At 36.0% G+C, this 18,245-nt stretch overlaps 1 protein-coding gene across 4 annotated transcripts in view; it reads left to right on the top strand.

The window, feature by feature from the left end:
* Positions 1 to 18,245, top strand: part of PPM1B (protein phosphatase, Mg2+/Mn2+ dependent 1B) — a 91,648-nt gene that overhangs the window by 35,701 nt on the left and 37,702 nt on the right. For 3 of the 4 annotated variants that reach the window (XM_027113239.1, XM_027113240.1, XM_027113238.1), the window contains exon 2: positions 11,403 to 12,262. In XM_027113239.1, the coding sequence (XP_026969040.1) occupies positions 11,417 to 12,262 (846 nt within the window). In that variant the 5' untranslated portion in view covers positions 11,403 to 11,416. The remainder of the gene's footprint in view (positions 1 to 11,402; positions 12,263 to 18,245) is intronic. The other variant, XM_027113241.1, reaches the window with a different exon arrangement.

Here is an 18,245-nt window from a genome sequence, read left to right as displayed (position 1 = left end):
AGATCAGTGCCATTCTGATTCTTGAGCTTTTGTATGAAACTTTTTTCTTTCTCTCTGAAAGCATATAGGCTCTGCCTACCTCCAGTGTTCTGAAATTTTTGATAATGTGCCTTTGTAAGTATCTGTTTTCATCCATTGTGCTTGGCACAGAGTGGGCCCTCTCAGTCTTGAAATTGATGCCCTTCAGTTTGGAAATTTTTTTAGATTATTTAAAAAAATTACTTCTCTCCGACAAAGCGAGAGAGAGGCATGGACATACATACACTACCAAACGTAAGGTAGATAGCTAGTGGGAAGCAGCCGCATAGCACAGGGAGATCAGCTCGGTGCTTTGTGACCGCCTGGAGGGGTGGGATAGGGAGGGTGGGAGGGAGGGAGACGCAAGTGGGAAGAGATATGGGAACATATGTATATATATAACTGATTCATTTTGTTGTGAAGCTGAAACTAACATACCATTGTAAAGCAATTATACTCCAATAAAGATGTTAAAATGAAAAAAAAAATTACTTCTTCTCTTCAATTTTCTGTGTCTCTTACTCCTGTTATTTGGCTCTTGAACCTCCTGGACTGATCCTCTACTGTTTTACCATGTCTGCCTTGTGCTCTAATTTCTGGGAGTTTCCTTCAATTTTTATCTTCCCAGCTTTCTCTTCTATGATTATGTTTTTACTTTACAGGAGCTCTTTTGTTCCTCTGAATGTTCTGTTTTTCCTTTTAATAACATCCTGTTATTTCATGAATTCAAAATCTTATCTTTCTGAAAGGAGTTTGCTCACTTGCTTCTTTCCTCCCTTCTTTCCTTAAATTTTCTTTTCCTAACCTCATCCCTTTCTCTTCCAAATTGCCCTTTTCTGCTTGTTTTGGCCCCCCTCTCTTCTTCCAGGGAACTTCTTCTGTGTTTGTCCATGGACTGTCTGCTTATATTTTAAAGTGGGCATTGAATAGCTGATTGGAAGCTCTGTGCTTGTCCGTGGGATTTGTTGGCTGTGGGTTTCACTGTAGGGTGATTTGGCTGAAATATTTGAGTAACCTCCAATGTTAGCACCTTTTGATCTCCCTTTTGGGCTAGTGAGATTCTAAAGAGTAGAAAAACAAGGGTATACATTTGATTGCCATCATTTTGAAAATTCAAGTGTCTGAAAAAGGTTAGTATGTCAAATAATAAGTATAAACTTTCACTTATGTTTTTTAAGTGTAGCTTCCAGCCCTCATCTCTGCCTGGTATTCTTCAGTTTCCAAAGTCCTGTTTTACATTCTTCAGAAATAAGCCTTCTCTTTGGGGAGTGAGCGTTGTATTCATTCATTCTGCTACACTGAATGGGAGAGGAGAATTCTGGGGAGTCCAACTACTTCTTCAGTACACTTTCAGTCAGTGCTCCAGTTTGTAGCCCAAGCTTCACTTCCACTTCCAGAGGAGTTTAAGCTAGTTTGCTTTTTTCTTTCCTCGCAGCTGGCTTAGTTTGTAACTTAGCATTCCACTAAGGGTCTTGGTTCTTCTGCTTCCCAGGCTTCACGTGTACTTGTTGCTGTCTCCACTCCCATTAACTTTATCTTTATGGATATAAAAGGTCCCTTATGAAGTGTAGCAGAATTTTAGAAGAGAAACAAATGTTTATGTTCAGTCCTTCATCTTTAACTGGAAGTCCTTTACGTGAGTCATTAAATATTTTAGCTCATTCAGAGATAAGCTTGGATCAGGTAAAGCTAAATGTCTCAGCCTTTTTGTGGCTGTTGTTTTTCATCTGTTTGTGCTATCAGAAAGTTCTTTGAGAATCTGATGAATGTTTCGAACTTCCTCTGAGAAAAAATAATTAAAATAAATACACAGTATTTTGTATACATTTTATTTTTTAGAATTTACATTCTATCAGTTAGGGGTATTCTCTACTGAAATGTTAGTCCCTTCTTTTGCCAAACAGTGCTCAGCAACATGGAGAAGGATTGACTTCCTTTATGTAGAATGTAAAACTAAAATTCCACCAAAGATAGCCGTGCCAAACCAGTGACTCCTTTAAAAAAAAGAAAAAGAAAATCCAAATTGGGTAAATAAGAAAAATATAATAACAAGCAAGTATAATTCTGTGAAAAGGTAAATTTCAGCAAGAAGACTGCTTTTGGTTTGAATAAAATGTTGACATTGAAACTTGGTTCCACATGACATGAGCACATTTAGAGTGGTGTAAATGTTAATATTTAATATAAGGCTTATCATAAAACAGTATATAGTTAATTGCCTTGTGTGTGAGAGACGCTACTTCCAAGAGTTCAGAAGGATGATAAATACTTTTGATTGGAGTGTTTTATAAAATTTCATATAAGAGGATGTGCTTGACTTGGAGGTTTTGTTTTATTTTTTTTTAAGTTGGAGTAGAGGATATGGTTGCTATCATTTTGGAAGCTTTGGGGAACAAGCCCACATAACTTTTAACTTTCATTTAGAAATTGAGAAATCTGGTTCAAGTTCCTAAATCCTTTTTTATTCTTTTTTTACATTAATCAGGTATTGCATATGAGATATGAACTTGGCCAGTGGTACTGTTCTATCTATTATGGGTTGTATTTTGGTCTTACAGTGTCATATATAATCTTTTACCTGTTGGTAGCTGGTAATTCACTTACTAATCAGACTCCCAAAACATAGAATTTCAGAACAGTAGATGTTCAATATTGTTGTGTATAGCTTTTTTTCTAAGAAAACAGATACTTGGTAGAGCAAGGAATCAAACCCAATGTTTAGGCATTCTTTTTCTTGTTTCCTACAGTTCACTGTCTTGAGATTATATGTTTATTGTATGTGTATGTATTTTGGGTACAAGTTGGTACTCTTATTTATTATCAGAAAATATTTAATTTTTTAGGCGCTATGGGTTTCTTGGTTCTTTTGAAGTCTAGATAGATGTGGGTACTCAAACGCATAGTTTTCTAGGATTTCTGTTGCATGAAGGTTTCCCAGATCATTTCAGTAAAATATGGCACTTGGTCCTAATAATCTCTTCTAATAGATACTTTTGTAATTCATATGAGGAAGTTTTCATGGCCAAACCTTATAGGTGATTCTATGAAGGGAAACTGTTAAATGTCATAACTGTTAAAATGACTTTATGAGTATGTGAGAGTAAACTGTTACTTCTTAAAAAAAAAAAAAAAATCCAGGTCCAAGCAGGTAGAGGTCAGTCCTCTCATTCCCAGCTCTTTTTCTTAAGCCAAAATTTTTCTCTCCTTTGGGAGACTCTGTCCCTTTTTACTACTGCCCCTCAGTATTGACTGAGGCAGAGAGCATTCAATTTACCTTCAGTGCCCTCTCTAGAACATGGACATGAGACTTTTCCTACTTAATTTGACATGAGTTAATTGAGATAAGAACTTTTAAACTTTATTAAAGGTAGAGGAACTCCAAGGGGAAATAAACGTAGAGCACAATAGCCAAATACATAATCTAGTCTGTGCCTAGCCTGTGTACAGCTTCATTCATATGGTATAATTCTTGGATTGCCTTCATGTAGTGGACACCATTTAAGCATCCATTATTCCAGATTCCACTCCTGGATGCTGTCCTCCCTGGAAGTCTTCCTTTGAGAGAATGAGGGTCTTCTATAACACAGGAGTGATGAGTTCAGGGATTTTTTTTTTTTTTTTTTTTTTGGCTTGAGTCCTTTCTCTTTTCGGTAATGTAAGAAATGTCTATTTTCTTTATGGAATCTACTCCAGTTCTAGGGGGTGTATGGACTAAGGGTAAAGGCCACATAAGAAATTTATCACATTTATTGGGGATGGAAATGTTGCTTTATTAAACCACTTCTGTCAAACTAATTTAAAAAAATCTTCCAACACTTATTTAGTATTTGTTTTGGCAGGAAGATAAAGAAACAAATTACTATTTTGGGAAATAGGTATACACAGAAGGACAGTTAATTATGCAGAGTAGCATGTGCTAAGTGCTAAGTGGATGGTAAAGAACTGTTAATGAAGTTTAGTAGAGCACCTTGGGGGAAAGGATTTCTGGGAAAGATAGGACCCAAATCTGACATTTCAGGAAGGATGTAACTGTGCAAGGATGGGAGGAAGTTAAGGAAGGGGAGGGCACAATTTTAAAAATAATTCATTGTCTAAATTATGGTAGACGAAATACTCCTGCTTTTTTTTTTTTTTTTAAATATTTATTTATTTATTTGGCTGCGCTGGGTCTTAGCTGCGGCACGCGGGATCTTCATTGCCGTGTGTGGGATCTTTTAGTCGAGGCATGCGGGATCTAGTTCCCTGGCCAGGGATCGAACCCGAGCGCCCTGCATTGGGAGCACAGAGTCTTAGCCACTGGACCACCAGGGAAGTCTCAACAGTCCTGCTTTTGATTTTAGACTATATTAGAATCAGTTAGTACAAATGTTCAGTATGATAAGTGTTTTTTCCTTCACCTTTATATTTCTAAGTTACTTGTTATTTGAAAAAATGAAGCTATATTCTTTGAGGACCTATTGTTTCCTACTGTGCTGTCAATTTTGTTTATAAATATGTAATATAGGTGGGCTAGATTGTAAGCTGAGGACAGCTTTGAAGTAAGTTGGTCCCTCTTACTTGATTGATGAGAACAAATCAGCCAGTCTGCCAGCAAAGGCAAGGGAACTAGAAATTTAAATTCAAAAGAATTTTTAAAACACAATGCTTCAGATAATTTTTCTTGTTCTTTGTCAGAGTTTATCATCAAAATAAATGATTAGCCAAGTGCACTATGTTTAATGTTTTTAGGAATAGTAGAGAGTTTTATCCAGGGAATCGGGTGTTTTGTAAGTCGAGATTAGCTTTTGTTCTTCTCCAGCAACTATGAATCCACTTCTTTAGATGAAGTTCTATTCCCTAGATATGTTTAGGGGGAAAGGGAGAAAAAAGCCTCTGTTATATGGATCATTTGACTTAAGGAGTAGAGATGACTTTGAGTGAGCTAAAGAGGGGTTTAGAAAACGGGAACCTAATACTCAGTTTTGAAAGTGTTTCATCTGGTGATGAGTAGTGTTAGTATCGTAGTATGTGCTTTTGCATGTATTTGACCTTATTTTGAACATTATAGTAATATTTCAATTTGAGTATTTAAACAGCCCTTTAAGTTTCGTTTAACCTAATTTTGGCTTGTTATGTGTAAAGATTGCCCACCCTCTTCCCTCACCCCCTTTCAGAGTTGTTTTGTAAGCAAGCTCAAAGGTATCAGAGTCTTTTAATGTGGAGGCTTATTCCAGAAAAAAATGTCAACTCCAAATCTACCTATCTAAATTTTAGGGCCTCTAGAATTTTTTCCCCAGATTTGTTCTTCTCAATGAAAAGCAGTTATTATCAGTTTGGTTTGCTACTTGCTTAGGCAAGAAGGGCATGACACATCTTTGAGTTCCCAAATTTGTGATTCTAAGATAAGTAGACAGTGGACATCTCAGTAGGAAATAATGTTATTCTTAGAATTTCAGTGCTTCTGCTTTGCTCCTTGAAATGCTCATGTACACACACACACACACACACACACACACACACACACACACACACACAACCGTACCAAATTAATTGTGCTCTTACTCTTCTTCTGGTCTTTGTATATGCTGGCTATTTCCTTCTCCCACTTGCACCTTTTAGGTCTCAGCTTAGGCTTCTTCCTTTGGAAAAATTATAACTACATAAGACTTTTGATACCTCTTCTTGGCATACCTGTATTTATCCCATTATAGCCCCTGTATCACAGTGTGCCTTCAAAACCTGTGCACTGGTCTTTGTCTTCCACCAGACTATACATTCCTTTAGGGATGGGGGGCATCTTATTCCTAGTACTTAATACAGTGCCTGGCAGGTAGTAGGCAGTCAGAAAATGCTTGAGTGAGTGTCTAATGTACTGTTGTTAAAGTACGTTTAAGGTATTCCTGTGGCAAATACAAGTAGGTATGATTTATTGCTGTATTTTATGTACTGATTCTGAATGAAAAATTTTAGAATCAGCCCAGAATTGAATGCTATATACTATATACACACATGTGAAACCTTTTAAGTGATTATTAAAAATGTGATTACTTAAGGTGATTATAGCAAACTACTTAAATAAAAAAGACAGCCAGTAGTCCCCAGTCTTCCGTGTATAACTCCTTTTAAAATACCATTTCTCAGGTGCTTACTTTATAGTACAATTACTGTGTTCCATTGATTAAGCAAGTAAATAATAACATTATGCTGCTGTGAGTTCAGTAATGTATTTATCTCAAAGAAGGCAATGGAAAAAGACAGATGTGCAGAGAATATTGCTCATTCAGTCTTTAGACAGTGCTTGCTATGCATATATTCTCTCTCAGTCTTGTAAAACCTCTTAGGCCCGCAGAGTTGTATAGACCAAGTGGTCTCTACAGGGAGTATGCAGGACCATCCATCAATTGTCTTTCATCTTGAAAAAGGCAAATTACATTTAATATAATGATTGACACTGGCTTCCCCACACTGTTAGTATGTCAAATGGGCTGGTGAGAGATCCTAAGGAACGGTAGAATTTTTACTTCCTCACTTGTATTCATTGCTGTATCACATTGAAGTTTACATGTGATTACATTGATTTTCCACGTGATCTAGTTTTTTGTTATTGTTGTTCTTGTTTTGGTTTTGTTTTTTTAATTTGTCTTTGGCTGCATTGGGTCTTTGTTGCTGCGCACAGGCTTTCTCTAGTTGCGGCGAGCTACTCTAGTTGCGATGGAGCTACTCTTTGTTGCGGTGTGCGGGCTTCTCATTGTGGTGGCTTCTCTTGTTGTGGAGCACAGGTTCCAGGGGCGCAGGCTTCAGTAGTTGCAGCATCCGGGCTCAGTAGTTGTGGCTCACGTGTTCTGGAGCGCAGGCTCAGTAGTTGTGGCTCGCGGGCTCTAGAGTGCAGGCTCAGTAGTTGTGGCACACGGGCTTAGCTGCTCTGTGGCATGTGGGATCTTCCCGGACCAGGGCTCGAACCTGTGTCCCCTGCGTTGGCAGGTGGACTCCCAACCACTGAGCCACCAGGAAAGTCCCTCCATGTGATCTAGTTTTAACTAAACAGTCTTCAAAAAATGAGCAAGTGACTGTAAAAGATTCCTATCAAAACATTAGATTGATTTTAATTATAATAGAGCACATACAAGCACACAGTGTAAAAAATGTTAGAACTCCTAATCCCAGTATGGGCTCTTATTATGGGGTAAAACCTGTAATATAATCAGATCTCAAATATCAACCTCTCAAAATTTGAGATTGTCAAAGATTATTTGAAATGTGGATCTCTATTTACTGTTGTTGAAACCATAGCTTGCCTAAGTGTATAGTGTGCTTGACGTATGGCTAAATCATAGTATAAAATCATAGCAAATTAGCAAGACATTTTAAAAATTGCATTCGGAGGGTAAAAACTAACCTTTATGAGTTTTTCCCCCCCAGAGGTGTTTGATAGAGCCATATAATATTCAATACAGTAACTACAAAGTTTCACTAAATTTAATTATAAATGTTTACAAGGCCCTTTGAGGTTTCTTGCTGAGTAGTAAAAGACAAAGCATACCACTGGGGAAACACTAGTTTTTCCTGCCTTGGTCAAAATGACTGAAATAATACGTAGAATATGTGGCCCCAAATTAAAATACATTCCTTTGTCATCACATGCCTTTGAAACATGTAGTAATCATTGCCAAGTTGAAGAAACCAGTGTGAGAACTATTACACATGGGAGATTTAAGATTGACTAAAATATAGGTGTTTGTAACATACGTTCCTCTTAGTATTTGCTAAATTTTGTTTCAGTAATAAAGTCTGTTTTTTTGGGGGGAGTGAAGAGTAAAAGCAAAGAGATGCTAGACAGATGTATATTCTCAACAGTAAATGCTTCTTTAATAAAGATAACCTTTTTTGGAAGAAAAATCATAGTCACTTAAGGTGAAAATTGTTCACTGCAACATTCATAGGAAAATTACTGCAGCAAAGAAATTGAACCAGGAGTTCAGAGCTATTAGGGTGTCATCAGTGTAGTTAATTTTATAAAAACAAGACCTTTAACTTTAAGATTCAGTGAGCTATTTACAGTGGTGATGCCAAAATATGCAGACGCTCAAGCCCCCTATATAAAATGGTGTGGTATTTGTATACAACCTATGCACAACCTCCCCATGTACTTTAAATTATCTCTAGATTACCTAATACAATATAAATCCCATGTACAAGTTGCTGGTGCAAGGCAAAGTCAAGTTTTGCTTTTTGGAACTTTCTGGAATTTTTTTTCCCTGAGTATTTTCAACTTGTGGTTGGTTGAATCTGAGGGTGTGGAACCAGCTGATACTGAGGGCTTACTGTAAATGAAATGAGAAATGACCAAGAAGGTACAGTCTGCCACATAGAGTTTTGATGATTATCTCATAGCAAAGTTTTTTGCTTTTGAAGAGTTAGAGAACTTAAAATAGTAATTGCTAATTCCTATGCAGATATTTTTGGATAAAAGAAAATACACTCTTAATCATGCCATTCAAGATGAAGCTTACTTACTAAGAAAGTAATTGTCTTAAAGAAAGTAGTGTTAGTGAAAGAACGGTTGAGAAACAAATGTTTGGAGATGGTTTGTTTTGTGATTTTTGTTGGGGGAAAAAAGATCATCTATATAAACTTTAAGCACTTGGGAATTTAGTTATATGTTCTAGGAAAACACATATGTGCACCACGATTGTTCAAAACAGCTCTGTTTTATACTTTAAAAAATGAGAAATAACTCATATTGATAGTGGAATGGATAAAAATTGTGGTACAAACATACAGTGGCATATAGTGAATGAACTACAGCTCTATACATCAATGTAAATGAAATACAGTGTTGAGCTGGAAAAAAAAAGTACTAGAGTAAAACATACTGTATTTTACATCAGTGTAAGGTGTCAAACATATAAAACTAAACAACCACACATGAATATGGTTAAACTAGAAGAAATACTAATTATAAAATTCAGGATAATAGGAGGCTTCAGTGGTCTTGATAATGTTCTATTTCTTAAACTGTATGGTAGTTTTAGTACTCTTTAGCTGTGTGTATACATTATATAAAATATGTATGATATTTCATGATGTTTAAAGAATTAAATCACTATGGGACAGCCGTAACTTTAAAATGAGATCAATATTGAACGTAAAAAAAATTTTACTGATTTGTGAAAGAATGCAGTCGCAGTTACAGCCAACAGGTGTGCTGGTGACCGAAGCTCAGTCAATTAGATACTTAGATACCTGTTTCCCAAACCTTGAATCTTGAGAAAGTGACTTTCAGAAAGAAATTAGACGGAACGTAGAAGATCACTGCAGCAGCAGGCAAGGCTGTTCTTGGTGTAACTTTCACAGTGTTTGGCTGCCCAGCCTCAGGGCTCCTTTGTTTCCTGATGGTTTTCCAAGCTGGCGTTCCAGGCTCCCTTTGATTCTTAAGGTCTCCAATAGCTTTCTATTGAAGACCCCTCCTTCCTTCTCTCTTTATCCCTAAATTAAAAACAAATTTGGAAATAGAAATTTCCAAACTATTTTTAAAACTCTTCTAAATGAGGAACTCTTGTGAATTTTGAGCCCATTTCTTGAAATGTGAAACAGCAGAACCTTAATTCGAAGAACATCAAGATAAGGGAAATGATAACAAATTTTTTTTTTATAATTGGTAGTTGGGATTGAAGAGTGGGTGATAAATACAGTCAACAATTCAGTTTCATTTGCGTTTAGCTATCTTTATAAGGGTTTTTTTTTTTTTCAGGTGAAATAAGCATTAAAAACAATCTAAATTAAAATGTGCTTAGAACTAGGCTTTCAAATCATTGTATCAAAATATCAAACCAATGTGCTAACAAATAAGCATATTCTATTACATTGTTCTCAATACAGAATATAATTTTTTTATCATACTTGAATGAAATTAATTTTTAGGTCTGAGTAAAATCTTGTCCTTCCAAAATTCCTTTTTATAAATATCTGTGTTTGTAATTTATTAGTACAGTATTATATATAGCTCATGAAAATTTATAAAATTGCTGTAATTTATAAATATTATATATGGTGGTTCATTGGGTTTTTAGGAATAGGAATATTTAGTTTTATTGTAAAGCTAGGTAATGGTTACAGCTGAAAAAGATATCTCACAAAGATACCTAGATCCAAATGAAAGTCAGTTGATCTAGACTAGTGTGTCTCAAAATGTGATTCTTTAGTCACCAGCATGCTTTTTTGAAGATCCCATCCGAGATCTACTGGAAAAAAAAAAAATTGAGGGTGTGGGGATAGGGCCATGGAATTTGCATTTTGAGCAAATAATAACAGCAAACATTTTATGGTGTTTACTGTGTCTCAGGAACTGTTCTAAGCACTATATGTTAACTCATTCTTCACTGCAACCCTGTCAGGTGTAGGTACTATTGTTATTATTCCCATTTGACAGAGAAGGAATTTGAGGTACCAGTGACTAGGAAACTCAAGATCACACAGCTAGCAAGTGTTAGGGCCAGGATTGTATGTGGAAAACGTACCAGGCATTCTCATCCCCACTGTTCCAGTCCAAGTCATTTGAAATTGGAAAAGCTTTATTCTAAAGTAATAGTAAAGCTGAGAGGGAGGGTGATGCATAGTGGTACTTTACAGTTCTCTCTGTGGGCTTTAAGTCTTTGTCAGCCAGCACTGAGTAAAAGCTGTCCTAATGTTACTTCATGGATTGTGAAACACGCAATATTAAGTAGTATGTTCTTCAGCACATCATTAAAGTTATATTTGTTTTTATGGGTTAATGGGCTTCAGTCAATCCAAGTAAAGTTTTTTATTTGATGTGCAGTAAAACCTAAGTAAAATCACATGTTTGTAAAACTGAGATTTTATGTTTTAATTAATTTGGGGGGTTGTCTTCAGGATTACTGGGGGGAAAATACTTGATTACAACACTTGCTTTTGGAAGTCTTTCTAAAATATATTAGCATGCTTTTCTACCTTAGTAGATTGAACAAGATGTTGCATCGTTCTGAATATTCTCACTCCTGCGGCTTATATATTGAACCCTAGAGTTATAAATTGAATTAAAAAAAAAAAAACTTAACCAGGTTTTGTTTCTTGGTTTCCTTTCTCCTAGAATGGTGGTTCTCAACTTGCTCTACGGACAAATCACCAGGGAGGCATTTTTAAAAAGATATTCATATCTGGGTCCCATCCCCAGAGACTCTAATGTGCTAGGATTGAGAAACTACTGTTCTAGAAGAAGGGTGTACGGGGACATTTTCTTGGTTTCTTTTTTGTTGTTGTTCCAGTAAATTTTGATAATACTGAAAAATATACTTGATCAGGAGTTACTAGAAAATAGATAAAATATTGTATATAAATGCTCTATCAAATTTAAACATGTAACACCTACAATTTTTTTTTCCTTTCAGATTCATTACTAAACATGGGTGCATTTTTGGATAAACCCAAAACTGAGAAACATAATGCTCATGGTGCTGGGAATGGTTTACGTTATGGCCTGAGTAGCATGCAAGGATGGAGAGTGGAGATGGAAGATGCACACACAGCTGTCGTAGGTATTCCTCACGGCTTGGAAGACTGGTCGTTTTTTGCAGTTTATGATGGTCACGCTGGATCCAGAGTAGCAAATTACTGCTCAACACACTTATTAGAACACATCACTAATAATGAAGACTTTAGGGCAGCTGGAAAATCAGGATCTGCTCTTGAGCCTTCAGTGGAAAACGTCAAGAATGGTATCAGAACTGGCTTTTTGAAAATTGATGAATACATGCGTAACTTTTCAGATCTCAGAAATGGCATGGACAGGAGCGGTTCAACTGCAGTGGGAGTTATGATTTCACCTAAGCATATTTACTTCATCAACTGTGGTGATTCACGGGCTGTTCTGTATAGGAATGGACAAGTCTGCTTTTCTACCCAAGATCACAAACCTTGCAACCCAAGGGAGAAAGAGCGAATCCAAAATGCAGGAGGCAGCGTAATGATACAGCGTGTTAATGGTTCATTAGCAGTGTCTCGTGCTCTGGGGGACTATGATTACAAGTGTGTTGATGGCAAGGGCCCAACAGAACAACTTGTTTCTCCAGAGCCTGAGGTTTATGAAATTTTAAGAGCAGAAGAGGATGAATTTATCATCTTGGCTTGTGATGGGATCTGGGATGTTATGAGTAATGAGGAGCTCTGTGAATTTGTTAAATCTAGGCTTGAGGTATCTGATGACCTGGAAAATGTGTGCAATTGGGTAGTGGACACTTGTTTGCATAAGGTATGTAAGTCTTTTTTGTTATAATTAAAATGCCCTATTAATTTTGAAAAGACACGGTAAGTAAAATTAAGCAAACTTAGTTTTAAGGCTTTTAATATTTTTATTAGGGAAGACCTATATGTTTAAAAATTATTTTCTTCACCAGAAATGAAACCTTTTTTTTTGGTTGCCGTCCTCATTTGTCTTAATCTTCTAATTTGCAAATTAAGTTTAATAAATTTGTGGCATTTGTTGTCATTTAAATAATTTATGGCTTTTTGTTGTGGCAGAGGCATCTATACACATTTGTGACTTTTGATTAAAATTCTCAACATTGGTAGTAGCCGTCTTGTTTTTTTTTTTTGCAGCGGGGGGCCGCACTGTGCGGCTTGTGGAATCTCAGTTCCCCGACCAGGAATTGAACCCAGGCCCCGGTAGTGAAAGCCCAGAATCCTAACCACTAGGCCACCAGGGAACTCCTGGCAATAGCTGTCTATGCAGCAGTTTCATAAAAAAACATGTAGAGAGGGTATGATTCTATATTAGATATACAAAAGATCAAGAGCCACATAGTATTGGAAGATACACCAGAAGCCTAGACTAAGTAAAGTTTTGTAATTTAGTTCTGAGCTCACTAGCAGCTAAGACAAAAACTGAAGTAAGAGTTGTATATTTCTTATTCTGTAGTAAAAGAAGCTTTTTCCTAGCATAAAATCTAAAAGGAATTTACATGTGACTGTATATAAATAATATATGACATGGTAGATAATATTTTTAGAGGAGATAATCAGAATTCTTTTCATACAGATGTTTTTATCATTACTGATTAAAAAACCAAAGACTAATATAAAGTGCAATCTTGTTAAGAATTCCTTTGGAACACAAAAGTTTAATTTACATTTGCAATATTTTATGAATCTTAACTTGATACAATAATAGGGAAGAAAATACAGATAATTAGCAGTTTCCTTGGATGTCTTTAAAATGTTCAGTAGTTTCAACTGGGTTTTTGACAGCGTCTACATAGCAGTCAATTAAAATTTTAGTTATCTGGCCAGTGCCTAAAATATATAAGTATTCTGTGACTCTGAAAGGCTATCAAGACAAAACCAACCTTTGGTTATGTGATACAAAGGTTTTGCCTTACTTATTCTGTCTAGATTAGAGCCACTCTATTTCCTCACCATGTAAAATGCTGGGGAAGATACAGGCATAGCCAAAAAGTTTTTCAAAGGATCTCTGAGTCTATGGAAATGCCCAGGTTTTGTTGAAGTATCTACTTCTTTTCCATAGAATGGGAAGAGACAACTTCAAAAAGAGAAAATGTAAGGGCTGGTGTTTCCAGCTTTTTTCTGAAAGGATTTTAATGATGGTATCTCTAGCTCTTCTGTTTTTTGTTTGTTTGTTTTTGTATTGTATCCTTTTTGCTTCTCTAGATGAATTAAACACAGAAATATTGATGGTTGTCAGTGCTGGAATAGTACGTGGTTCTAAAGATGTCTATCTCCTTGGACTGTATATGGAGAGCGTCTGACCTGCAGCTTTTTGAGACAAAAGCAAGCATATGTTTTTGCCTAACTAGGAAGTGAAAATAACATTTTTCCCGATTATTAAAAAAAAAAAAAAGTTATTGAAAAGCAAGCCAGATAATACAGAATATATATATTTTTAAAATTTATATAATACAGAATATGTAAAGAAACACTCAAAAATTTTGCCACCCACCTAAGTGGGCTATCTTCATAATTGCAGTATTTATTTTTTCAGTTTTTTGCCTGCCTCTGAATGTGTATATTTTTATAAAAATGAGATCATTATATGTGTTATTCTGTAGTCTGCTTTTTCATTCAACAATATATTGTAGAAAGATCTCCATGTCTGTATGTATCTATCAAAATCATATTTCATGGTTGCATAGTGGAGTGTCATGTAGTTTTGAGGGAATAGCGAGAAATCTATTAGATCTGTAATTTGGAGTAAAGAAAGAAGTTTATATTGTGGATAAACTGCACTCTGCCTTCCATTGAAACGATGTTAGTTTTCAGGAATTTTGACCCAACCCTTCTGAATGGGGTTTGAATGATTCTGGTGGTATATCTTCATTTGATAGGTTTCATCAGTTTAAATTGATTATTTTTTTTTTGTTGATGGTGTTAAAAGATTCTAGGCAGAATCCCAGAATCTCAGAAATGATAAATGATAGTCATAGAGGGACAAGGGGTTGGAACACCAGCCTCTTCATTTAACTTAGTTGAATGAAGTTGGCCATCGTAGTTCCCTTTGAATGAAGTTGCATTTAAATTGAAATCAGTTTTGAGAAGCTTAGTTAGCTGTTTTGTGTTGAAACACAGCAGACATATGAATTTTTTGAACTGCCACATGCTACTTATGGAATTAGATAAGCTTCTTATCCATTCCTGTTTTTCTGACTCCATAATTTTGTCATTCCACTTGTTTGTATTGTAAAACCAAGGGTTAGCAATATTATAAAACAATAGGATTAAAATAGAACATATGATTGCTTTGAATTTAGTCTGAAAGATTGAATTTAAATTTTAAAATCCATGGAAAGCAGGTAGGCCAGTGCTAGCCGTTAGCAATTGCTCAGTAGGTGTTAGCTGCCTTTTTTTTTTAATGGTGGAATAAATTTATTTTTTAAAAAACAATTTTAATTTTTTTATTGGAGTATAGTTGATTTACAGTGTTGTTAGTTTCTGATGTACAGCAAAGTGAATCAGTTATATATATCCACTCTTTTTTAGATTCTTTTCCCATATAGATCATTATAGAGTATTAAGAAGAGTTCCCTGTGCTATACAGTAGGTCCTTATTAGTTATCTATTTTATATATAATAGTGTATATATGTCAGTCCCAATCTCCCAATTTATCCCTCCACTCCACCTTTCTCCCTTGGTAACCGTAAGTTTGTTTTCTACATCTGGGACTCAATTTCTGTTTTGTAAATAGGTTCATTTGTACCATTTATTAAGATACCACATATAAGTGCTATCATATGATATCTGTCTTTCTCTGTCTGACTCACTTCACTTAGTATGACAATCTCTAGGTCCAGGTGTTAGCTGCTTTAAGAGAAAAGATAGAGTAGATCCGGTTTTTAAGTAGGTTTTTTAAAGATATTTTCCTGATAATAGATTTAAATTAAGTGTTGGGAATTCCCTGGCGGTCCAGTGGTTATGACTTGGCACTTTAACTGCCAGGCCCAGTTCGATCCCTAGTCAGGGAACTAAGATCACGCAAGCTGCATGGCGCAACCAAGAAATAAATAAATAAAGTAAAATAAAAAATAAATGAATTAAGTGTTAAAATTTTTCTAGCACTTCTAACGTTTGTCATTCCCTAATAGTTTACAGGGACTTTTATATGTTAACTCATGAACTCTTGGGAGATTATGATAACCATCAAAATCACAATAGTATAAAAAAATTGCTTTTTATGAGCCAAATGCAGTATACTCTAAGCACTTTACACATACTTTAATTTATTTTTCACAACAACCATAAAAGGTAGTTAGCATTATTATTGTTAAAGATAGTCATTTTTCAGAGTTGCTATTTAACAATATGAAGCTACAAGTGTTGGATGACTCTGGTCAGGTATTACCCTATTTAGATGATTAACTCTAGGGAAGAATGGTCCCCAAGAAAGCAGCTTCCCCATTTTACTGCCACTGCTGCTAGCATTCGTGGTGTTTATGCTAACTAATATCAGGTCACATAGAATATGTGACAGCTGTTTGCATAGCCTTTCATAACTTATAGATCACACTCATTTATCCTCATAGTAACCTTCTCAGGTGAAAAAAATTAAAATTTTAATTTCCAATTTGCAAGTAAGGAAATGGAGGTTTGTCATTAAAAGACTTTAAGAAAAATAAAGAAAAGGAAGAAAGAAAAGCTGTAAGTCAGATATTTGGTGAGTTTTGAAGCAGAGTCTAGAATCCAAGTTTTCTGACTTAAGTTTTGTATATATGTCGCCAAACTTTCCCAGAGGATTTGATGAAAAATTTTTTCCTAAGGGAAACATTAAGACTTTCCTTTTCTTTTTTCAATAATTACAAGATTAAAGAATTTTTAAACAAATGCAGTGATGTTTGAAGTAAAGTTATTAATCTTTATGTCCCTCCTTGTCAGTCTCATTCCCCTTAGGTAACCACTGTTTACAGTTTGCTATATATCCTTCCAAATAATTCTCTGTGTTTATTCATACAAATAGAAGTATAAAAACAAGGTTTTCTTTCCTTTTTAAAAAAATTTTTTAATATTTTATTTATTTTTTTATTCAGCAGGTCCTTATTAGTCATCAGTTTTATACACATCAGTGTATACATGTCAATCCCAATCGCCCAATTCATCACACCACGACCCCCCACTCCCCCGCCGCTTTCCCCCCTTGGTGTCCATACGTTTGTTCTCTACATCTGTGTCTCAATTTCTGCCCTGCAAACCGGTTCATCTGTACCATTTTTCTAGGTTCCACATATATGCGTTAATATACGATATTTGTTTTTCTCTTTCTTACTTACTTCACTCTGTATGACAGTCTCTACATCCATCCACATCTCAACAAATGACCCAATTTCGTTCCTTTTTATGGCTGAGTAATATTCCATTGTATATATGTACCACATCTGCTTTATCCATTCATCTGTCGATGGGCATTTAGGTTGCTTCCATGACCTGGCTATTGTAAATAGAGCTGCAGTGAACACTGGGGTGCCTGTAGACACCTGAATTATGGTTTTCTCTGGGTATATGCCCAGTAGTGGGATTGCTGGGTCATATGGTAATTCTTTTTTTAGTTTTTTTAAGGAAACTCCATACTGTTCTCCATAGTGACTGTATCAATTTACATTCCCACCAACAGTGCAAGAGGGTTCCCTTTTCTCCACACCCTCTCCAGCATTTGTTGTTTGTAGATTTTCTGATGATGCCCATTGTACCTAGTGTGAGGTGATACCTCACTGTAGTTTTGATTTGCATTTCTCTAATAATTAGTGACGTTGAGCAGCTTTTCATGTGCTTCTTGGCCACCTGTATGTCTTCTTTGGAAAAATGTCTATTTAGGTCTTCTGCCCACTTTTGGATTGGGTTGTTTGTTTTTTTTAATATTGAGTTGCATGACCTATTTATATATTTTGGAGGTTAATCCTTTGTCCGTTGATGCGTTTACAAATATTTTCTCCCATTCTGAGGGTTGTCTTTTCATCTCGTTTATGGTTTCCTTTGCTGTGAGAAAGCTTTGAAGTTTCATTAGGTCCCATTTGTTTATTTTTGTTTTTATTTCCATTACTCTAGGAGGTGGATCAAAAGAGATCTTGCTGTGATTTATGTCAAAGAGTGTTCTTCCTATGTTTTCCTCTCAGAGTTTTATAGTGTCCGGTCTTACATTTAGGTCTTTAATCCATTTTAAGTTTATTTTTGTGTATGGTGTTAGGGAGTGTTCTAATTTCATTCCTTTACATGTGGCTGTCCAGTTTTCCCAGCACCACTTATTGAAGAGACTGTCTTTTCTCCATTGTATAACCTTGCCTCCTTTGTCATAGATTAGTTGACCATAGGTGTGTGGGTTTATCTCTGGGCTTTCTATCTTGTTCCATTGATCTGTGTTTCTGTTTTTGTGCCAGTACCATATTGTCTGATTACTGTAGCTTTGTAGTATAGTCTGAAGTCAGGGAGTCTGATTCCTCCAGCTCCGTTTTTTTCCCTCAGACTGCTTTGGCTATTCAGAGTCTTTTGTGTCTCCATACAAATTTTAAGATTTTTTGTTCTAGTTCCATAGAAAATGCCATTGGGGCTTCCCTGGTGGCGCAGTGGTTGAGAGGCTGCCTGCCAATGCAGCCGCCTGCCAATGCAGCTTCCGGTCTGGGAAGATCCCACATACCACGGAGTGGCTGGGCCCGTGAGCCGTGGCCGCTGAGCCTGTGTGTCCGGAGCCTGTGCTCCGCAACGGGAGAGGCCACAACAGTGAGAGGCCCGCGTACCG

Source organism: Aethalodelphis obliquidens, unplaced genomic scaffold (genome assembly GCF_003676395.1).
Source record: "Aethalodelphis obliquidens isolate GAN/ISIS:26980383/991018 unplaced genomic scaffold, ASM367639v1 scaffold12, whole genome shotgun sequence".
NCBI classification, from domain to species: domain Eukaryota; kingdom Metazoa; phylum Chordata; class Mammalia; order Artiodactyla; family Delphinidae; genus Aethalodelphis; species Aethalodelphis obliquidens.
This window is presented reverse-complemented; position numbering and strand designations above follow the sequence as displayed.